Source organism: Falco peregrinus, chromosome 2, assembly GCF_023634155.1.
Source record: "Falco peregrinus isolate bFalPer1 chromosome 2, bFalPer1.pri, whole genome shotgun sequence".
NCBI classification, from domain to species: Eukaryota; Metazoa; Chordata; class Aves; order Falconiformes; family Falconidae; genus Falco; species Falco peregrinus.
In genome coordinates this window covers 46,935,929-46,956,762 of record NC_073722.1, presented here as the reverse complement: position 1 = coordinate 46,956,762, position 20,834 = coordinate 46,935,929, and the positions used below count along the sequence as shown (strand labels likewise).

Below are 20,834 nucleotides of genomic sequence, written 5' to 3'. Positions count from 1 at the left end.
GGCTTGAAGACAGGTTTGCCACAAGCACACATGTACATGAGCTGAGACACAGCAATATACAAGTAACCTTGGTGACAGAGGCAAGACTGAAACATGCAAATTCATAGCTCCCAGCTCTGTGCTCAGACCACTAGACTACCTTCTGTGTTTCTTTATCAGCAGCGATGAAATGCAACAGTCACTGCTGCAGGCAGAGTAGGCTAATGGCAGCAACACGCTACGCTTGCCCTATTTCTCATACTCTTTTCCCAAGCACTCGTTTCTGACTATGACCAGAGACTGGATAAAGGTACTCACAAGCCTTTGGTTTAGCCCAGTGCAGTTGTTCTAGTTTGCGTAATGCCAAATGAAGCCCTCATCCAACCTAAATAAAGAATAGGATGTGGCACTGTAAGTTTGTTTATAGTATCTTAATAAATTTTAGAACAAATGTACTCCATTTGGAAGCAAAAGAACATTTTCTTACTGTCAGCTCTACAAGCTGGTTTTGAAAGCTGATAGTCACTGGATTTCTTGTTCAGTACATTAATGCAAATAAAGCTCTGGAGAAAAAATCCGTGTATTTCTTCTGCAGTACCTTCTCCCTGCCTCCACATCCTGTCTCAGCACTGTCTGCAATTCTTACCTTCAGCAGGTTTATGAAATGTCTCAGCTGAATAAAAATATGTTGCTACTGATATAGGAGAAGGATTGGAATTCATTTCATCTTTATTACAGTGAAATGAAATTAGTTATGTTGACACCTCAGTTATAAAGGGAGAAAAAGCGACAATATTTTTTTACCCACGTAAGTGAAATAACTCTGTTGATAAGCCTGATATGCTATATAGGAAAACTATTTTTGTATGATGCCATTTCACAGAATAATGTAAATATATGGATTGCATAGGTGTTAGTAGGAGCAGAAGTTGCTCAGAACAAATAATCCGTGAACTTACTTTGTTTCAGTTAAATTCCAGTTTATCTTCATTTCATTCATTCTTCTTGTGATACTTAAGTTTGCCATACTCTCTTGGGATTCTAATTAGTGAGGAACATTTGAGGAACAGCACTACCATAGTGAATTGAACAAAAGATCAGTGCCTCAAGGAACCTGGAAAATACTTGGACTAGAGCAAAATATCTTTCCTGTTGGTTTATTTAGATAAATCAAAGTTTTAAATAGAAAGGTAATAGGTAATGATTAATATGAAGCCTGCTACCACTTGAGAAATGTATTATTTTGAAAGCCTGACCTAAAAATTTCTTTCAACCAGACCTGTCATTTTTCATTTGGGCAATATTGGCTTGTTCATCTTGTTTTTTGAAATGTGCTTAACCAGACAAAAAAATTAGAGTAGTCAGAGAAAGGAAACACCTTTGTGATTCATCTCTAATACATTTCCATTAATCTCAATGGAGTAACAGTAATAGTATCTAGCCTGTACACTCTGCAAAGGAGAGAAATGTGGTTCTGTAGACAAAAGGCATGGTCTGGTTAAATCAATTTCAATAGCATCTTGTCTCGACATATTTGAGAGCACTATCTTTCTCAATTAATGTCAGCTTTGCTCTGGGAATACTCTTTGGTGGTTAACTGTTGCTGTTAGAGAACTAACTTTAGATATAACACAGCTGGCTTATGTATTTTGCTGTTAATATGTTTGGTAATGGAACAACAAATGCAAAGTGAACAAACTACTAAGCAGAATGCAGATGATTTTCCACCCAAATAAATCAACTTTGAGGATAAGAAAACCCAATTGTAAATTTCTTTTGACTGACCCCAGATAGGAAAAGTGAATTACAAACCTCAGGAACCCATTTAAGGTAGGTCTTAGGGGTTTCTTTTTCCCAGATTTCAAAGTCTGCATTGTACTGGGGGTTGCACACGTGCCTCTGTTGAAACACCACCAATCTCTGGATTATTTCATTTAAAATTCATTCTTGGGCAGCTTCTTTATTTTCATTTCCACTTACATCAAAGTCAAATAGAAAACCTTCAAACAGCCCGACTCCTCACAGAGCACAAGGATGGGGGAAGAGCAGACATGGTGCTTTAGAGGTATCAAGAAAACACTGAATGTATTTGTGAGAAAGATCAGAGAGGAAAGAAGAAGAAATCAAACTGAAGAAAGAAGATAATGGAAAGCAAGTGCAAGGCAAATTTTTAATGCATGCCACTTCATGGCTTTCATGGGTAACTACCCGCTAGAGGGAGACACACTGTAATGTGTTGCCAGGTGGATTATGGCAGAAGTTGGACTTTACAATGAAGTCCAAAGAAGCAGCACTGTGGTAAGAAAACCAGAGAAGATACAAGTTCCCTATCCTGGTAGAGTTTCATGCTGCAAAGTTCTGTTTAAGATACCAACTGGACTTAAATTCTTTCCCCTTCCGACCTGGGTTTCATTACGCTTTTATTCAAAAAATCCCCACCTCTGCTAACCTCTTTGTTCTTCTGTTGGTGACAGGAGCACCTGGAGATGTAAGGATGGCAGAAACAGTGTGGTGTCTGTCTAGGACTAACTGAATTGCCATAGCCCCCCAGCATGGGGTGAGCCATGCACGCCTCAGTCAAGTGCCTTGAGACCCACCAATGGTGACCCTTCAGTCTACCTCAGACACCTCCCTGGTTCCAACTTAGGACTTGCATCCTATGGTTTTCATTAGCTGCCCATGGGTAATCATTTATGGTTTCTTATTCTCACCTCTATTTATGCAGAATGGATAAGGCTTTTAAAATTCAAAGCAGGCTCAGGCATGTCCTTTCCTCAAGGGAAACCAAGAAGGGAAATAGTAATGGATGCTTATCATAGGAAAAGCAGCTCTTACCCACCTGTGTCATTCCTGCTTCTGAAAATCAGTAGTTTAGGGACTTTCTAACTTCCAAACCAGACATTGCATCTAGATGAGCGTGTGTCAGAGACTTCACTAAGCCTAGCTCCTTTGAATTTGTCTATTTTCTTTTTGAACCTATTTATTTATATTTTGGGACTTTAGAACATCCTGTAGCAATGAGATCATATCAAAACATATTTCCTTCTGTTCTTTTTTAAACCCTGATTCCAGAAAAAATGATTGAATTAATATGGTATTATAAGCAGTGATAATTACCATTTTCTAGTCACTTTCCTCCCACCTTCATTATTTCCCAGACCTCTGTCTATTCCCTTCCTGTTGCAGTACAGAATGCAAGCCCCAGTCTGGCTCCTGTTTATAGTAGGATTTTTGATTGATATAAAGGCTTTTCAGAGTCAAGCTATTAGGAATGACAAGTCTTCTCTTAACTCTAACCTTGCCTCTGCGTAAGAACTTTTGGACAAATAAGAACATAATACAAAATCAGAAAAGATGCATAATTATTTCCATACAGGAAGTTTGCAGTTGATAGTTCGGTGTCACAGACAGAAATGACTAGTCTAACGTGCTGTGAACTAAGTTGGAGCCAAAACAATTATCTAATGCCTGTGAACCTTCAGGGTCAACTATACTCTCTGCTACCATGTGTAATGCCAGAAAAGTTCTCCGACAAACACCAGCCATCAAAAACACCTCTTCCTCGCAAACTCCATGTCACTAGTTTCCAAAGTGGCCTGCGCCTATATTCCACTCCCCTTCAAATTCCTTCAGAAATAGTACCGGGGTTCTGGGCACTACTGGTTTGTCAGCCCTGATTTAAGGATTACCAAAACCAGCATGGCTGCCTTTGTCAGTACCCTGATACGATCCTCAACACAAACCAGGTTAAGGTAAATATTAGTGTATTTGCAAAAAATCCAAATATAAGCAACACCTTTGCATTGCTTATCCAAAGCAATACACAGAAATGAAAAGAAATACGGTACACAGGACATTTGCAGACCTAGAAGAGCAGCTGGCAGTGCTCTGTAAGAAAACTAGGCACAGGTGCTGGGATTGAGCCCAGGGCCCTGATTCCCAGCTGGCACGCTGAAAGAGGCTTCCCACTCAGGGAGAGTTAGATGTCTGTTCCTTGGGAGGAGAGGCCTCGGAAAGGGGAGGAGGTTGCTCCCTTGGCACAACAGGAGAGCACTGCTGGCTGAGCCAAAGGGGAGTGGAGTCTTTTTCTTGATATCTGTTGGGTGTATTTCCTCTATCTGCTGTTGGATTAGTGATTAAAAAAAAATTATTGATATAAGTAGTATTGGAATGAGTGTGGGGCTTGTCACCCTGACTGATGAGCAGTCTGGATGGCTTACTTTTACCTGTTGCTCAGATTAGTCCCAATGAGTTCCTCTCGCTCTAGCCAGCTGATGAACCGCTACATATTTGCAACCCCCAGCTGAGGGTTTGGTTTGTACACAAAGTTCCTTCTTGCTTTCTGAGGAGAACACCTAGTTTGGGGGGCTTTACTTCCCCCGGACACTGATCAAATCCAATGGTAAAGCTCTTTTATGTCAACTTTTTATTTTCTTATATGTACATATAACTTGCTAGCTACAGTTTCTACACTCATGTAACCAGAATTAAAACATGTAACGGATTACTGAGAAAATAATTAATCACTTTAAGGTACCAGGACGTTTAGGGGTGAATGCCTCTTAAGTCTGTCTCTAGGAGATACTATAATAGTAATAAAGTGAATGGAGGCCTAAGACAGGCAGGAGAGAGATTGCTGATTACATGGGAAAGCTCAGACAAAGCATCTTCTGTTTCTGATGCCTGAAGTTCAGCTGCCTATGAAAAAGGCAGGATACTGGCAAAGCACCGTTGGGATGTACTTGTGCTGATGGCTTTCTATTACTTTGCTATAGCTTCACATCACATTTTACCAGGCTATTTCACCTCAAGATTCTCATATACCTACAAATCAGTCCAAACCAAGTGCTGTCAACAGAGCTGCTGCTTCACTTGCTTTGGAGGCTGTTGTTCTTTCTGTGTCACAAGAACAAAGTTAATAGTGTTAATTTTTAGCCCTTTCCAACACTTTTATGGTATTATCTGGCAAGCACCAGGATTTATTTTTACAAATACACAACTGCACTTGTTTCTTTAGCACTCTGTGTCTGCAAATCTCACTGATAGCAAAGGGATATGGCATGCATATGCATGTGTAGGATTGGGGCCCAACAGCATAGGTCCTGCTGAGGTCAAGGCACAGACATCCATACAAACACTGATTGGAAAATTTACAGTATAGAGGATGGTTGTAGAAAGGGAAAGCGCACTGACCATTCCAAAGGAACCAACTCCTTTTTCAAATCTCTTAATCTGCTTTTCATTATCTCTGTGGGGAGGCCTCTTGAGAAAAGCAGCTCTTTGACTTGAATAAAGGAGGGGCTGTGGGCTTGCATGCTGGAATGGGCAGGTCATTGTACAGCAGCATGGAAGATGGGAGTGTTAGTCAGGTCAAGGAGAACAGGATAAAAAAGTGTGAGATCTGTGTTACAGGCTTGGTCTGGATTATGTAAGGTAGAAAGTTTAAAGCTGAAAGGTAAACAAGAGAGAGCAATTCAAAGGTTAGAAAGGCATATTCCGGTAGGGTCATTCAGGAGGATTGTTAGGGAAAAATATGGGCCAGGACTGATAAGATCATCAGCACAACCAGCAAGAAAGAGGTAACAACAGCTGATGCCCAAAAGGGCTGAATTCTGCACAGGAATTTTAAGCATCAGGCTTCAGCAAATCAACCTATCCATCTTCAGTATCTTATTTATTCTTTTAACATAAATGCTTAGTTCTGTTTCCCTCCTTGGAGGCAGACAAAGCCTGAATATGCCTGGGGACAACAGAACTACATAGCATTTTGCCTGCTACCAAGTCATACAGCTGTATCCACACACTGGCTTTAATCCTCTCCCCTCTAGACCACTGCTTATCACAAGCAGCCTCACCCTTCCCAAATTGCTAAAGAATTTAAATGGCCCTTGGAAATAGCCCGTTTCTCTCCCTTTTAGAATAGAAAGGTAAAAATTCTCCGAAAATGGTGTGCTGACCTTCTGCTGTTTCTTTAATGGACTCAAACCGAAAGGTATCTCTGCAGGGACCTCCTATTTTTCCAACACTCCTATACTACTGGCTGACTTCACCAGGAATTTGGAGATATGTGAGGAGTGCAGGATCAGGTCTACACAATCCAGGGTGGGGTGGGGGGAGGGCTTCCCTGGTCACAGTCTGTTCTTGTCTTGCTTCTTGGAGGGTTTATAAAAGCAGAGGTGGCAGTTTTAGGGCTTTTATTGACAGTAACACAACATTTGGTGTTTTCTTAAAGACCTAACTCTGAGAAGCAGATGATGGCATAAGATTGTCAGTTTTCTGTGTTTCTAATTGCAGACAGGAACTTGCAAATTTTACAGACTCACCCCCCCTCCAAAAAAAAAACAAACCAAAAAAAACAAAACAACCCACACCAAAAAAAAAAACCAACCAGGAGGCAAAGAATAAATACACTTTTGTAAAGCCTGTCATTCATAAAATCAAATTTGACACATTTGGAGGCATAACAGGTTATCTTTAAATACAGGGCTGGTAATTTTGCAGCAAAATCTCAGACCCCCTCATATCAGCTGGAACTAACAGGCGCATTTTTAATGATAGACTTCCTTTTGTCCTTCTTTATCCCCCCTCTGTTTTTCTCAAGGTCTAAATCAGTTTACTCGTTACAGCTACGTTCTTTCCTTTTTGCTACATGTATTGCCTGAACACTGCCTGCCCTCCCTCTTCTGCTTGATCCCGTCTTGGCCAGAACCTTCTAGCTTTTTCCCCATGTCCTCCTCCAGTCCTGTAGACAGCAGCGCCCCAAAACACTGCTTTGTGCACTGATTGTGCATCTTTTCCGCCTGTTTGTTTCACGTAAGCTCCATCTGCTGGTTAACACTAGAATCCGTGTGATTTTCACTACGAACTGCAAATGCTACTTTTTCCTCAATTTGAAAAGATTTTCAAAATTACGTTTGTATTCTCTCAGCTGTGTTCTCCTTGTCTGCCTGCATGTCGAATTTCATTAATGACAATCTAATACATTATTTTGTATTGCTAATTTGGGTCAAGCCTATGCAATCTTGTAAAATACTGCTTTCTGACTAGAATTTGAGCAAGTAATTATCCTTGGATCAGGAATGACTGTTTACAGCACGTTATTACTGTCAAGGAAATCTCTGAGTAGCTTTTCACTGCATTGTTTGAAAAGGCACCCATGGCAGATTGTTTCTGTGCTGTTGCTAATGTGAAGCCACTGCCGCTTGATTTTGGCACATTACAGACAGCAGTGAACTTGTGACCTGGACGTACATACAGAGCAAGTCTGTAATCCAGTGACCACTTGAACTTTTACCTTTGGGCTCTAACATTTACAGAGCAACAGGCTTTAGTATCTCACAAGTCTCTCCTCAAAAATCTGTGATGGTGAATGGGAGTATTTTTTAAAGAACTAATAATCTGTTGGTTTTCTCCCTTGGGTGGGAACTTAATGCAAGTTGCTACACAGTAATGTCTTTTTTTTTTTTTTTTCCTTTCTTCAGAGTTACGCTGAACAGTGGTGAATAAAGATGAGGTTAATCCCATATTGTTAAATCTATTCAAGGAGATAACCTGGGGATTGCCATGGAAACAGATTCTACAGACTAAAAGCGTAATCCTACTTTTAAATACTGTATATGGGCCTGTACCACTATGTAGCTTATAGAATCACACTGTACACAAACATGATCTTGCAGAAGAGAAACGGCAGACCTGTCTCCCATCTCATCAAATGCTAATTATGCTCCCACATCCTCCTGCTTACAGCCCAGAGCATCAAGCATCGCACCTCCTTCCCCTCCACCCACCGAATATTATCTCCCCTGTCCCTTGCTGCCTTTGCTGCCAGGTTGGTTTGTCATCTGGGTATAACAGGGAACTGAGGCCGTGCCTGTGTAACAAATGTGGTGGTTCTGGCAGGAGCATCATAGATTTGGTATAGTTACACAGCCACTTCCACAAGCTATAGGGCAACTGACTATGTGTCTGAAATAGGGAGCTGGAATCCTGTTATCCCTCCTCCAAAACAATCAACAGCATCTAGGAACTGCTTCCTGGGAAGGGGTGACAACTATGGTGAGCATGGAGGGGTGCCCCCTCCAACTGAGCAGGTATTTTTGGCAGGCCACAAAGGAGTGCTGGTCCCCATATGCACCTGCTTACCACCCACGAGAGCTCATTAGATGGTGAAGAGGGAAGGAGTAAAGGACAGTAGCAGATAAGAATGTCATATAGCTCTTTACTATGGGAAATCTGTTGCACTGTGAAGTGTAGACTTTCTGAAAGAAAATACTGCATATATAGCTAGTTACCTCAAGGTTTTGCTCCCCAATTTCTAGACAGATCTCTAAGCTTCCTCAATGAGAATTATAGGCTCATCTGCTCCTTTTCCATGTCTATGCACGTAATGCACAGACATAGGCATATTCTGTGCTTTTATAGGTCTTATGCATATACCTATTTTAGACAAGTAAAACATTCTTGCTTTTTTTTATCACTGAGCTGTGCTTGTGTATCAGTACAATACAGGTTTCAATATTCCCACAGCCTGTAAAAGGTATCACAATTTCCTGTTATTTGGAGTATGTTTTGTAATTTTTCAGACAACTGTCACCTTGCTTTTGCTTCTATTTAACATTCAGGGGACAAAGTTTTGATGTTCAGTACCAAATAATAATCTTGATTTTGTTTAAATATGACATTTATTTTAATCGTTCTCAGATCCTTATTAAATCCATCTAGAAAGAAAGGTTTGTAGTTCTTCCTTTTTTAGTCTGTTGCCCCCTATTCCAGCTAGAAAACACATTTTTCAACAAGATGGCTGACACCTTTTCCAAACAACATGGTTGCTTTAAGAACCAGGTCTAAAACGGCTGTAGCAGCTTAAGTCTTTTAAAAATAAAACCCTAGTAACTGTGTGTATCGTGGTTTATTCTGGGGAGGGGTGTTGTCTCTGTGAACTCACAGGCTGTTGGTCTGGATGGATGTTTTTGTTTAAAACAAAAAAAAGACTTATGTGGAATGCCCATGCATCACCTACCATCACTGGGCCTTTTCATGTGGGAGCAATTTGTACAACTATTTGAAAATTATTACTTCATCTTTTCTTAAGTGTTATTTCACAATGCTTGGTAAATGCACAGAATCAATTTGTATTTTGAAACTGTATCCATTTAGGAAATTTTCAGAATGTATTATCATCCCTTTTCATATACAGTAGAAAACTGTATAACTTCCAGGTATAAACAAATCTGGAACAAAAGACTGTACAAAAACATAACGGATTCAGCTCTGAAAAGGCTCATGCATCTACATTGTCTGCCACCCTGAATACTAATGAATTTAATGAAACTATTGAAAGACTGGTTAGTTGTCTGCATAAATGTATTGAGACCTCTGTAATCATCTGTTTGCTGTCTGAAATCTCTTGTCAATAGTTTAATGACTTCAGAGCATATTATTCTTCTTGTATAGGCTTCATATAATGTTTCTACATAATTAAGCAGCTTTGTTAGAGGAACTGCCATTAGTTGCCCCATTTCATTTGGTTTTGTTATCAGCCAACCAGAAAGAAAAAAGAATAACAAGAGAAGGCTACAAACCCAGTCTAGTGAGAGAAATGTATAGATTGGGATTATGTTTTGTTGGGTTTTTTTTATTGTTTGGTGTTTTTTGTTGGCTTTTATTTTTTTCTAAGATTGCCATGTTAACATAAAGCACTGTTGTTACTTTGCACATTTGAAATAGTTTAACCATTTAAATGCACTACACATTTAAATACCTGTAAAGACAGCTGGCTAAAAATCTTGCAATACCTTTGGGAGCCTAACATTTTAAAAGTAGCTCTAATAATAGGTACATAAATAATAATACAAATAATTTTTTTAATAATCACTAGATTTAAACAACACTAGTGTTTCTGTCGCTAACATGGTGAAAAGATGTGAGAAAAAGCTCTTTTTTTAAAGATTCAGTAGACTGAATATTCCATCTTCTCATATTCTTTTGAATTAAAAATGCACATAGTATAAATTCAATCTAAATTTTTCATACTTAAGAGAAACTCTGAGGATTTTCTTTAAATACATAAAAGAACTTTAAAATATGATCAGTTAATTTCCTGCATTTGCCAAGTCTCAGCCATGAAAGGATGACTGCAGACACATCTGCTTTTTCCTGCTATGAGATGGTGTTTCACTCACATTTTGGGTCAAACCTGAAGCTTCTGCTAACCCTTTACATATAAGGTTAAATAACACATATTTTCGTTGGAGCTTGGGTGGGTGTATAGCTGAACAAATGCCTGGCATTATAAATAACCTGTGAAATGTAAGAGGTCTAAACCTACAGTATCCTTGTCACTTTTGAGCCCTGTCCTTGAGGCAGCCATCTTGTTGACAGGGAGTGTCAGCCATCTTGTTGAAAAACAGTTCCAGCAGCTTCTCCCCCATTTTCTTGTGACAAGGCAGGCATTAGCACCCAAACACCACATAAACAGTTTTTAAAACTTCCCCATTCTCCGATGAAGTTGTAATTTCTGCAGTTTGATTCTGGTTATTCCCTGCAACTGTCTATACAGTCAAAAAATAAGCAAAATTGATGGTACTATTTAATACTACACTGAGTACTGAAACATTTGATGAAAGACCCTAATGCTGGTCAGTGGTAGACTGGTATTTGAAGAAGTGCAACCTCTGTAGCAAAACTATTAACCAGCACTAGCAAAGCACATCTGTCAATTGAATAGTTTATGTGCTATTTTGTATCAAGAAATGTCTTAGCTCCACAAGGAGGGTATTTTTTTTATCACACATCCTGAGATCCACAAGCAATACATGTGCACACATTGAAACAACTGCTGCTAAGCAGTACCTAACACCACCAAACCCGTCAGATTTTGGCCCCAGGCGTGAGGGAGCGTCGTTGCACTGACGGCCTGGTACTGGTGCCTGTACTTGGGGCTGCGGTTGCGCGCTCGTCGGCCGCGCTGGCCTGAACCGCTCAGGTGCGGTACCAGCGCCTTCCTCTCAGCGCACACGGCCCGCCCGACCTTCCCGGCACGGCAGGGGAATTAGCGGGCTGTGAGCCGCGGCCCCGCCGCACGCCGTTTCTACCGTCCGCTGGGGTAAACATAGGCGGGGCGGGGGGGTGCGGGGGGCACACGGCCTCCTGCAGCCCCGACCCCGCACCCACAGCAGATCGCTGGAAATCTGCCCACCCGCCGGCCGCTGCCGTTCACCGGCTGCCGGCGAAGGAAAGCGCTGCGGCGGCCGGCGGGCCCGCAGGACTACATCTCCCAGCATGCACCGCGCCCCGCCCCGAGTCCCTTCCGCGGGCTGCCCGGCTGAGGTCGCGCCACACCGCCTAGGCCTACAGACCCCGGCATGCCGCGCGCCCCGCGCCCGCGCCCGGCTTACCGTGCGCCCCCGAGGACTACACTTCCCGGCGTGCCCAGCTCCACGGGGCGGCGCTATGCAAATGTAGCCGCCGGTCGCGGCTCGGCGCTACTGGGCGTGTGGGGAGCGCAGCGCGGGGCCCGGGCGGCGGGACATGAGCAGGCCGTCAGCCCGCCGCCGCCGCCGCCGCTAGCCCGCTGCCGCCGCCCAGCCGCGCGCGAGCGCCAAGATGGCGTCCATGCTGCTACAGACGTGTGGCCGGCGGGCCTGCCGCCTGCCCCGAGCGCTGCGCCGCCAGTCCCAGCTGGGTGAGGCTCCCCGCGGGCCGTCAGGCGGCTCCGGCGGCGGGGAGGGAAGCGCAGCCGCCCCACGGCCCGGCCCTGCGCGCTGCCGCCTGGCCCGTGCTGGCGGCGGCGCTGGAGGCCTGGGGAGGAGGGCGGGCGGGCGGAAGCGGCGACGACGCCTGGGGGCTCCCGGTGTGGGCGGAGAGGTCCTTGCGGGTGGGAAGGGCCGCGGCGGGGCCCCGGCTGAGTCCCTGCCGCTCCGTCCTCCGCAGCCGGCGCCAGCGGGCCGGGGCTGGGGCTGGGCCCGGCGCTTCGCCTGGGCCCCCTCTCCCTGCCGGGGGCTGCTGTCGGCTCGGCGGCCAGGGCGGTTTGAAGGGATGGTGCTTTCCCCTCACGGCAGTTGGGGCGCATGCACCTCTTAAATGCTAGCTGGCCGAGGAAGAAAAAGCCATGTGTTTTAAGGTGCAGAAGTATGTTACTACGTTTCAGTCCTGCAAGAGTTTATTTTCTTAGTCTGTTAGGAAGGAAATGTGAATTTGCCTTCTTCCAAGTGGCTTTGAAAGCTTGGGAAAATAAGGAAGTGCAGTACGTGATACTGTTTCCATTAATGATCATAATAATTTGGCAGGTTTTTGGGCGGCAAGTTTAATGACATGAAACAGCTGATAACATGTGACCTACGTGAGGCCTACGGTTGCTCTTTACGTCCGTGATTGGAATGGCAGGGGTTTAGCGAGGAATGCATGAAAGCTTTACGGGCAGAGGTTTGTCACTGACACAGAGCCCTGACTTGTCACTGAAGTGCTGTCTGAAAACAGGGTATCTGCATGTTCAGATGCAGGCAAACCTGATCAGCCATATGGATGCTTTTTCATTTTGATAAACAAGCTTGTCTTCTTGGTTACCAGTAATCACTGAAGTGTGGTAGCTTCTTCTAGTTGATAATATTTTTAAGCTGCTGTTGTAAAGACATTTATTTAGGTTAAGCTTGGACGGTGACCTTAACAAAAACCTGTGGTATCTTAGCCATCTAGTTTATTTAAGATGGGAAGAAAAGCATCCGTGTACCGTCAAATTAGATGGGAGTTCTTATTCTTCTTGTGATGTAGCATAAGAAGAAATGGTAATGATGGCTATGATTTTCCATGTTATAAATCTTATCCCATGTGAAAATACTTATTTGCTGAAATACTGTGATAAAGTAATTTGTGTGCAGTGATGCACTACACTTGTGATACGATCCGTACTTTCATTTTGAGTGTTAATCTATTATTAACACAGTATTTTATGGTGTAATTTTTTTATATAGTGTTTTGCTTTACTTAGCTCATCTTCTTTGCTTTACGTGTAAGTAATCTAAGATTAAGTTTAAGTGCTTCCAAGAATCCTAAATATTCTTCCTGTACAGATCAGGCTGTTAAGTACTGCAAGCTTACACTTCTGTAGGGACTTACTTCATGTTAGCCTTTTTTTTTTTTTTTTTTGAAAACCCTAAATGTAGTAACGGTACACAGCTATTCTATATTTAAAACTTTTGGTTTTGCTGTTTCATTAAGTTAAAAAAAAAATCCTCATTACTGCTTTTGCATGAGGAGTATGTTAACATACAGCTTTTCTGGCACTACCACCTTTCTCACTTTCAAACCAAGTAATTCTAATGCAGGTTTCTTAAGTGGGCACTGTTGAGTATGGTAAGCTACGTTCACCTTGTTCAGACACTTCTGGATGTCTGTATTATCCTAGAAGCAAGGAGTATGGACTTTACTCCCTTCTGAAGGAAGTATATAATTTCCAGGCTCGCTTGCTCTTAAGTACATGATTGGAACAGACCCTGCAAAACATAAAGAACTTTTGTTGTCAGAACTTACAAAGCTGAAATTAACAGTTATTCTGCAGAATCGTTTGGTGAAATGATGTTTCTGTGTACCTGTTCACACCCTGAATGGCTGTATGACAAAAAGTGTTTGAGTCAGCATGTATTCTTATGGTAACCTTGGAATTTTGTTCTTTGACCCTTTTCTTAGCATTAATGAGTCTGCTTGGAAAAAAAAAAAAGAGAAATATATATAATAATGTGAAGGTGTCTTGCTGTTAGAGTTTTGTCTAAGAAACTCTAAATCAGTTTTGATCTCCCAGATCATACATCTTTATTCTAGGGTACCTGTCCGTAGCAATGTCCTCTATCAGGTACACAGGCTTTGTGTGCTTCCTGGCACTCAGGTGGGAGAAGCAGATTACCATGCTGCAACTTTGAGTACTTCTCTGCTTTGCTTAGCTGTTGCTTAAAGTCACGGACATCCTTCTGAGACGGCTAACCTTTTGAGCCAAGAAATTCAGCTACTGATCTTTCTGTAAATACTAGAGAGTATCAGGAGGCCTTCACAGATTCTCAAGGCTTGATTTTTGAGCCAGAAAGAGACAGGTTTTCCCCTGGCTCTACCTGCCATGGCAGTGAATACCTGTTAGAGTTTGATATAACTTGAAAAAGGTGAATCCTTTTCCTTTGACTTGATAAAGCCATAGCTTTTGCTGTAATAATATCAAAGGCCGCTTAGCATGAGACATCCCTTGCTTATTGGGCTTTTTCTTTGGTAAGTTAACATCTTCCTCTTTCCCCCTTTTTATATGTTCTAATTGCCCTACCTGATTTTGGAGGTATCGCTTTTCCTCTAACATTTAGGATATATTTTGTTGGGGAAGGCTTTTGGTGATCAGCATTGGGTGCTGTGTTTTCTCAGATACAAATTGTCTACTTCAGGTTCTGTTATGTATTATATCAGCTATACCTTAGCTTTGATGGTGGGAAAGTTGACCACTAGCCTCTAAAATGACATTGCTATCCTCCTGTCTCTTAGGACTGACTAGAAATAGTAGGTTCTAGATAGGAGAAACAAACCACAGCATGCCTACTCCATCCAGCCTTCCATTTTTGTTTTGGTTACAGTGAATTCTGAAAAGTTGGCCAAAAAGAGTCAAGGCATTTGGAGTGTTGCTCATGTATCTTCCTTTGATCTGTTCAGGAGTCTTTTTGCACTTGGTTTTGGAAAGCTACTGAGCTATTGCAGCTAGATATCAATACAAGATTTTTTGTTCTAATTGCTTTAGGGAGAGCGATCATTTACTAGTGAGTTCAGGGATGATTTTTAGTGATTACAGATTGCATGCAGCCACTAGGTAGCATTTTATGTCACTGATGGTGCTTCCATGGTGTTGGATGGTCAGAAGGCTTTCAAGCATGGCCCTTTACTGAAACATGTGAACTGACTTAGATAGTCTACCATTTGATGGTTGTCTCAGTTTATTTCCAGAATGGATACTGCTTGTCTCTATACCTAGCGAATGCCCATTTATAGGTGTCAGCCCTTCCTGTGGACTTTATTGGTTATTATTAGGACTGCTTCTGAGTTAGCATTTCAAATAAAATTCATTTTGAGGAACTTTGCATTTGCTGGAAAGCTAACCTTTCATATTCTTTGGATCAGTCTCTTGCTTTTCAAGGCAATTTGTATCCTTTGCAGAGAGATCTGGGGTAGAGCTATTTTTACCAGGTGCTAACCAAAATGGGCAGCAATGTATTGAAATGGCATAGTGTGGTTCCGCCTCTTTGTTGAGGTGTGTTCAAGTTTTGTTTTCTTGCTTAAAAAAAGAAATTAATCCTAGATACTTTGCAAGTGCTCCATTTGGATCATCTTACTACTGTGTTAAGGAGCTGTTCAAAAATTACCTTTGCTTTTAGTGAAGTTTTTCTGAAATACAGTTGCTTGTATTGAATGCTTATGGAGATGTCAGCCATATTACAGAATTGCTTCCTACCTGTTTTCTCTTTTTTATCCTGTAAATTGAGATTACAGATTGCAAGAAATAAGAACAAGTTATGTGCTTTAATTTGTGTTGGCATAGGATGAGGTATTTGGGCTTCAGTGCTTCACATGGTTCTTGTCAAAGCAAAACAATTTTCAGTCTTGACTGTGATGCACAATCATCCAAAGTGTGAATATGCTTACAAACAGTGCACTATAAAGAAGTTGCTGTTACATGGCATCTTTCTTGTGCTTTCATTAGTAGCCATTCCTAAGTAAAGATTGGTCTTTCGCGTATTTGTGTACAATTCGCTATATGGATAAATGTAGTCCTGAATTTCCAAATTAATGCTAATTATTGGTATTTTTCTAGGTAACTTGGGAGATCGGGCATGTTTTAGCTGTACATCCCTGAGGTTGGCAAACAAAATGTGAGTAAATACGAACTTTTTTTTCTAAACTCAAAACTGTACAAAGCCATCAGTTAGTATACTATTATAGAATGTAGGTTTATATCATCTAGACAAAGTGTGAAAACGTTGCTTCAGCTGTGTTACTGACAGATTAAAGGAAGTCTGAGTATTACTCTCTTCACCTGTTTGGCTGTGTGTGGGAGAAAGCAAGTGATGTCTTCCTTTTTTCTCCCACTTCCTCCCTTTTGTTTCACTTATGATGTGAAAGCAATAGAACATCAGTCTTGTTCTTGAGTGATTCCAGGTGACATCAGGGGATATCATGGGCTCCTTGCATACTTTCACTGTGGAGTTCCATAGAGTAAACATTCAGTCACAGCTAGTTTGAAAAATGTAGTTGACAGTTAGGAATGTAGATAATTTTGAGTTGTATTTTTAGTAAACCAAAGTAGTTTACTGTATGTTACAGCCTTGGGTGAGGCTCTACTGGGAGATGGTGTCCTCTTCTGGAAAAGAATTGAGCTGCTGTGTGGCCTTATGGAACTTAAGGAGTTGGGTGTTGGCAGAATCCATTCTCTGTTCATGACTTGGCTCACAAGATGTACTTGTGGATATGAATTTCCTAGCGCTTCTTCATGGAATGTAAAAAATACATATTCTCTACTTGATTTATAGTCTAACTGCACAGGAAACAGTCACTAGTGTTTAATTTCCTAAATTTTCATTTTAACATGAAGATGTCTCCATGGACATAACCCTGTAATAGGAAACAAAGTAATTCTTTTTTTAGGCATGTTAGTTTTATGTCACTTACCGTATAATCAGTTATGAGAGTTTTTTTAATATATAAAGCATTTTTAAATCTCTGCTTACTTTTTAGTAGATTATTATATGGGGCCTCTCTCTTGGAAAATCAGAAACTTACAGCTTTAAGTTTGTTTTATGAGCATCTGAATATTGGGACAGAAATTCTTGTTGTTCTTTTGAGAAGTTTGGGGTTTTTTTACGATAAGCTACTGTTATTGTAATGTTGCTGCTTAAAATAAAACACAAGCTGCTGTTAATGTAATGTTGCTGCCTAAAATAAAACAAGCTAGTGCCCATACCCCACATGACCCAGATCCAAAAGCAAGGGACTCTAATGAAACAAGTACTGAGGACAGTTTGGGATAGAAGCTCTGTGTCTGACATCGTGCTAGTGAAAGTGTGTTCAGAGAGGCACATTGCAGGGGAAAAAATTTTTCACAAGACAACTCAGAACCAATTCTGCTGACAGACCTCCCTTCTCTGCACGCAGTAGAATGTAGGTATTTGTATGTAGGTGGAACTTTGTCTGTAGGCCTGGAGCTCTGTGTTTGGGAAATGATATGGAGTCAGGATCGATTGATTTATGCAGGTGTTTTAATCTGGTTTTGAATATGTACTTTTATTTTCTTAAAGGAACAGTAATTCTCATTAGTTAATGTCTGTGCAAATCTGTAGTTTTCTAGCTAATCAAGAGTCATGGAGTTGAAGAATGGTTTGGATTGGAAGGGACCTTATAGAGACCACCTAGTTCCAACTCCCTGCCATGGGCAGGGACACCTTCCACTAGACCAGGTTGCTCCAAGCCCCATCCAGCCTGGCCCTGAACACTGCCAGGGATGGGGCATCCACAGCTTCTCTGGGCAACCTGTGCCAGTGCCTCACCACCCTCCAGTAAAGAATATATTCCTAATATCTTGTCTAAATCTATTTTCTTTCAGCTTAAAAACATTACCCCTTGTCCTATCACTACATTCTCTTGTAAAAAATCCCTCTCCAGCTTTCAGAAAAGAAAATGTCTTGTGTAGCTGTGTATGTTTCAGCAGTCATCTGACCACTGAATGGTCAGATGCTTAATTTTGGTTTAAGCTAGAAAATAATGATAATGTGTCTTTAAAAAGAAATAATGTGGTCAATTTTCTGTACAAAGCTCTATTTGAATAACATTAAATAGATAAAACGATTAAAATTTATTGGATGCATGTGGTAAGATTAAAAAGTATGTCTGGCTGAAAAATGAGTGAAGCTAATACTTACAAATGTTCAATAAACTTTTTTTGTCATTGTCAGAGCTGTAGAGCCACTTGCACCTATTTTCTCTTCATTGACTGAAGACAAATACACGTTCTGATTTTGTTTTGGTAGTATAAGGGCTTCATAAAGAAACACCCAAGTCATTTCTATCCTGTAGATGACATAATGCTGGCATTTCAGTTTGAGGGACACTTAATGGAGCTCGTTTATGTAAAATATTTTATTTACTCTTAAGTTTGGTACATCCTTTTATGTGTGTACAATCCTGTGTGTATTGAGTAGTTCTTCTGTGTGTATAATGAGTGTTTGAGCAATGTTTCCCGACTAACTTGAATTTACATTTAATTAAGAAAAGGGAAAAATTCTGAACAATGTAGAAGAGTGTTGGTTCTGTGTGCCTCAGCTCAGTACCATGATGGAAGTTTGTGCAAAAGTTTCTGCTGAAAAAGGAAAACTAGATGCATGGAGATAGTAAAAGAGGAACTCTTTTGGAAAACATGGAGGAAAATCAGATTTCTCCGATGTTAATTCTCTTTAACTCTGCACCTATCCCAAGACAACAACTTCTGGTTTTTTTTTCCTCCAGTGTTTTCTTCAAACAGGAGAAGTAATAGAGGGGGCTTTATGTTACTTATGGATTTACAGATTTATTTTCAAATGTAGCTTTCTAAATGGAAAGCACTTCTGGTTGCTACTCTTTTTTTAATTGGAGTAAAATAAGTTACCTGTACAAAGTTTAGTGGAAGGTTCTCTGCAGGGTTTTTTTGTGTCATGAAATAAAGCCAAATATTCTGTTCAGGTATAGGCATTGGATCAGAAGGGTCACAAATTTGGGTTTTTTTTTCTTAAATATGTGGTAAATATTTATCAAATGATGCATTTTATAAATGCATACATTTATATAACTATATAAATATAAAAATATTAATAACTTACAAACTACTGCTAATTACTGAATGCTTTTTTCTTTTGAAGGACTGTACACTTTAAATATTGCACTAGTGTCCCTCCTGTTTACGGATACTCCAAAAAAGATCGCTACTGTTGTTGGACTAAAGGATCTGAACAAATATACTTTACTCTTAGGAGCTCTTCTGGCTCATGGACGCCACTAGCAACCATGGGTGTTTCAGGTCCCCAGTATCTTCCAGTTAGATGGTGGCACTCTTCACATCCCCTTCAAGATGACTCCATAGTTGAAAAGTCACTGAAGTCCTTAAAGGACAGGAACAAGAAGTTAGAAGAAGGAGGTCCTGTATATAGTCCAACAGAAGTGGAAGTTGTGAAAAAACCTATTGGACAGAGGATTGTGGACGAACTGAAGCACTATTACCATGGTTTTCGTTTACTGTGGATTGACACTAAAATAGCTGCAAGGATGCTTTGGCGAGTACTTCATGGAAACACTTTGTCTCGTCGAGAGCGGAGACAGGTACTGAGTAAATACCAATTTCATTTGAGTATCCTTAACAATTGCTCCATTTTACTTTAATCTAGCTAGTTCTTTCTGTTGTCTTCTGTTCCTAGAATTAAAACTGCTAAGTGTATTTCCCCCTCCTGCCTATGTGGACACTAAAAATTTTGGATATGACCCCGAAACATTTTAGTCTTGTTCCCCATTACTGAAGATAAATTTGATATTTTCTAGTTGGAACAGCAGAGGACTCTTCTGCTTTGTCATGTGGACAGTGGTTGTGGTTTGTTCACAAGTTCCCATCCATGTGCTATGTGTGTACATGGTCACTTTCTCTGCTTTTTCACTTCAGCTGGAAAAGCAGAGGGAAGACACTTCTAGTGAAGGTTGGATTTGTGCCAATTCTGTTGTGAGGTTGCTGTGCTTTATTTAAACAGAAAAAAAGCTGCAGGCTAAAATGCATGATTGATAATTAGATATTAGTACAATCTCAGTTATAAATCTGTTTGTGAGATAATTTTAGTCCAAAGAAGATAATTTGAGGAAAGTTTTTGTTCTATACTTTTGTTTTTCTTCATGGCATGTAGCTTACATTTATGAAACTGTAAACATGCAACTGCTAATTTTAAAGAAAAGAGCATGGAGATGAAGTGTGGAGTGCAAAATGAGGGTGCTTTCGAATTAGGTAACACGTGCATTTCAATAGTAATTTCAGTTTGTGGATCAAGTAAATATGCTTATTCAGTTAAAATTAAAAGATATATGATAATTGAAAACATTTAATGTGAGCTTATATACAGAAAGACTGAAATAAAGGTGTTTTGAAACTGGTATAGTTTAAAACTTTTTTGAAAGGATGCAGTACTGTTTAACTTCACTAGTTCATTAGGAATATATGAAACATGCTGATTTAATAGTTCTCATCTTACTATTTTTAAAGCCGTTTATACAGATAAAGTATTTGTCTTCCTGCCTTTTTTTAAAAATATTTCAGCTATTGCTAGAAGAAACGCGGGCTAGTGAAAAGTGTATGTACTCTGGCAGCAGAGTTAAATAGTGCTGCTTGCATTCATGGTTTGGTTCTATGCAGTTTGTACACTGTACGCGCAATGGGTTAGGTTCACATCTCTGCCTTCCAAAAGCTTTTTTGTTGAAATGTGTTGAAATGATCAAAAACATGAATATTTGCTCATTTAAATAATTTCCTGATAAAATTAGGGACATAGTTGAACATTTTCATGTGTAATTGAAACCCATCACATCTTAATGCAGTATACAAAAGTGTTTTTCCTATATTCACCAAGTTAGACAAGTAACAAAAATTGTTAAATGCACATGTAGCAATTTTCATCTGTGACTACATCTGGTCTCTTTCTACAACAGCACTGGTTGATGGTATTTGGCCTGAGCATCTTCATGCTACTTATTTTTGCCCTCTTCCTTATGCTGGTACAAGTGTATGCTTGGCAGCTGATCCAGCTGAAACGTTGCTCAGCAATAAATATAACAGT

At 40.6% G+C, this 20,834-nt stretch overlaps 2 protein-coding genes across 5 annotated transcripts in view; one reads left to right on the top strand and one right to left on the bottom strand.

Annotated features, from left to right (window-relative positions):
- The window catches only part of NSD2 (nuclear receptor binding SET domain protein 2), a 102,478-nt gene extending 90,963 nt beyond the window's left edge, over window positions 1-11,515 (bottom strand). For 2 of the 3 annotated variants that reach the window (XM_055796815.1, XM_055796817.1), the window contains exon 1: window positions 11,376-11,513. The gene's annotated coding sequence lies outside the window, so the exon portion shown is untranslated. Of the gene's footprint in view, window positions 1-11,375 lie in introns of all 3 variants that reach the window. The other variant, XM_055796813.1, reaches the window with a different exon arrangement.
- Window positions 11,516-11,524: 9 nt separating this feature from the next.
- The window catches only part of LETM1 (leucine zipper and EF-hand containing transmembrane protein 1), a 31,147-nt gene continuing 21,837 nt past the window's right edge, over window positions 11,525-20,834 (top strand). For both annotated transcript variants that reach the window (XM_055796822.1, XM_055796821.1), the window contains exons 1-3: window positions 11,525-11,662; window positions 15,812-15,869; window positions 18,885-19,341. In XM_055796822.1, coding sequence (XP_055652797.1) covers window positions 11,584-11,662; window positions 15,812-15,869; window positions 18,885-19,341 — 594 coding nt within the window. In that variant the 5' untranslated portion in view covers window positions 11,525-11,583. The remainder of the gene's footprint in view (window positions 11,663-15,811; window positions 15,870-18,884; window positions 19,342-20,834) is intronic.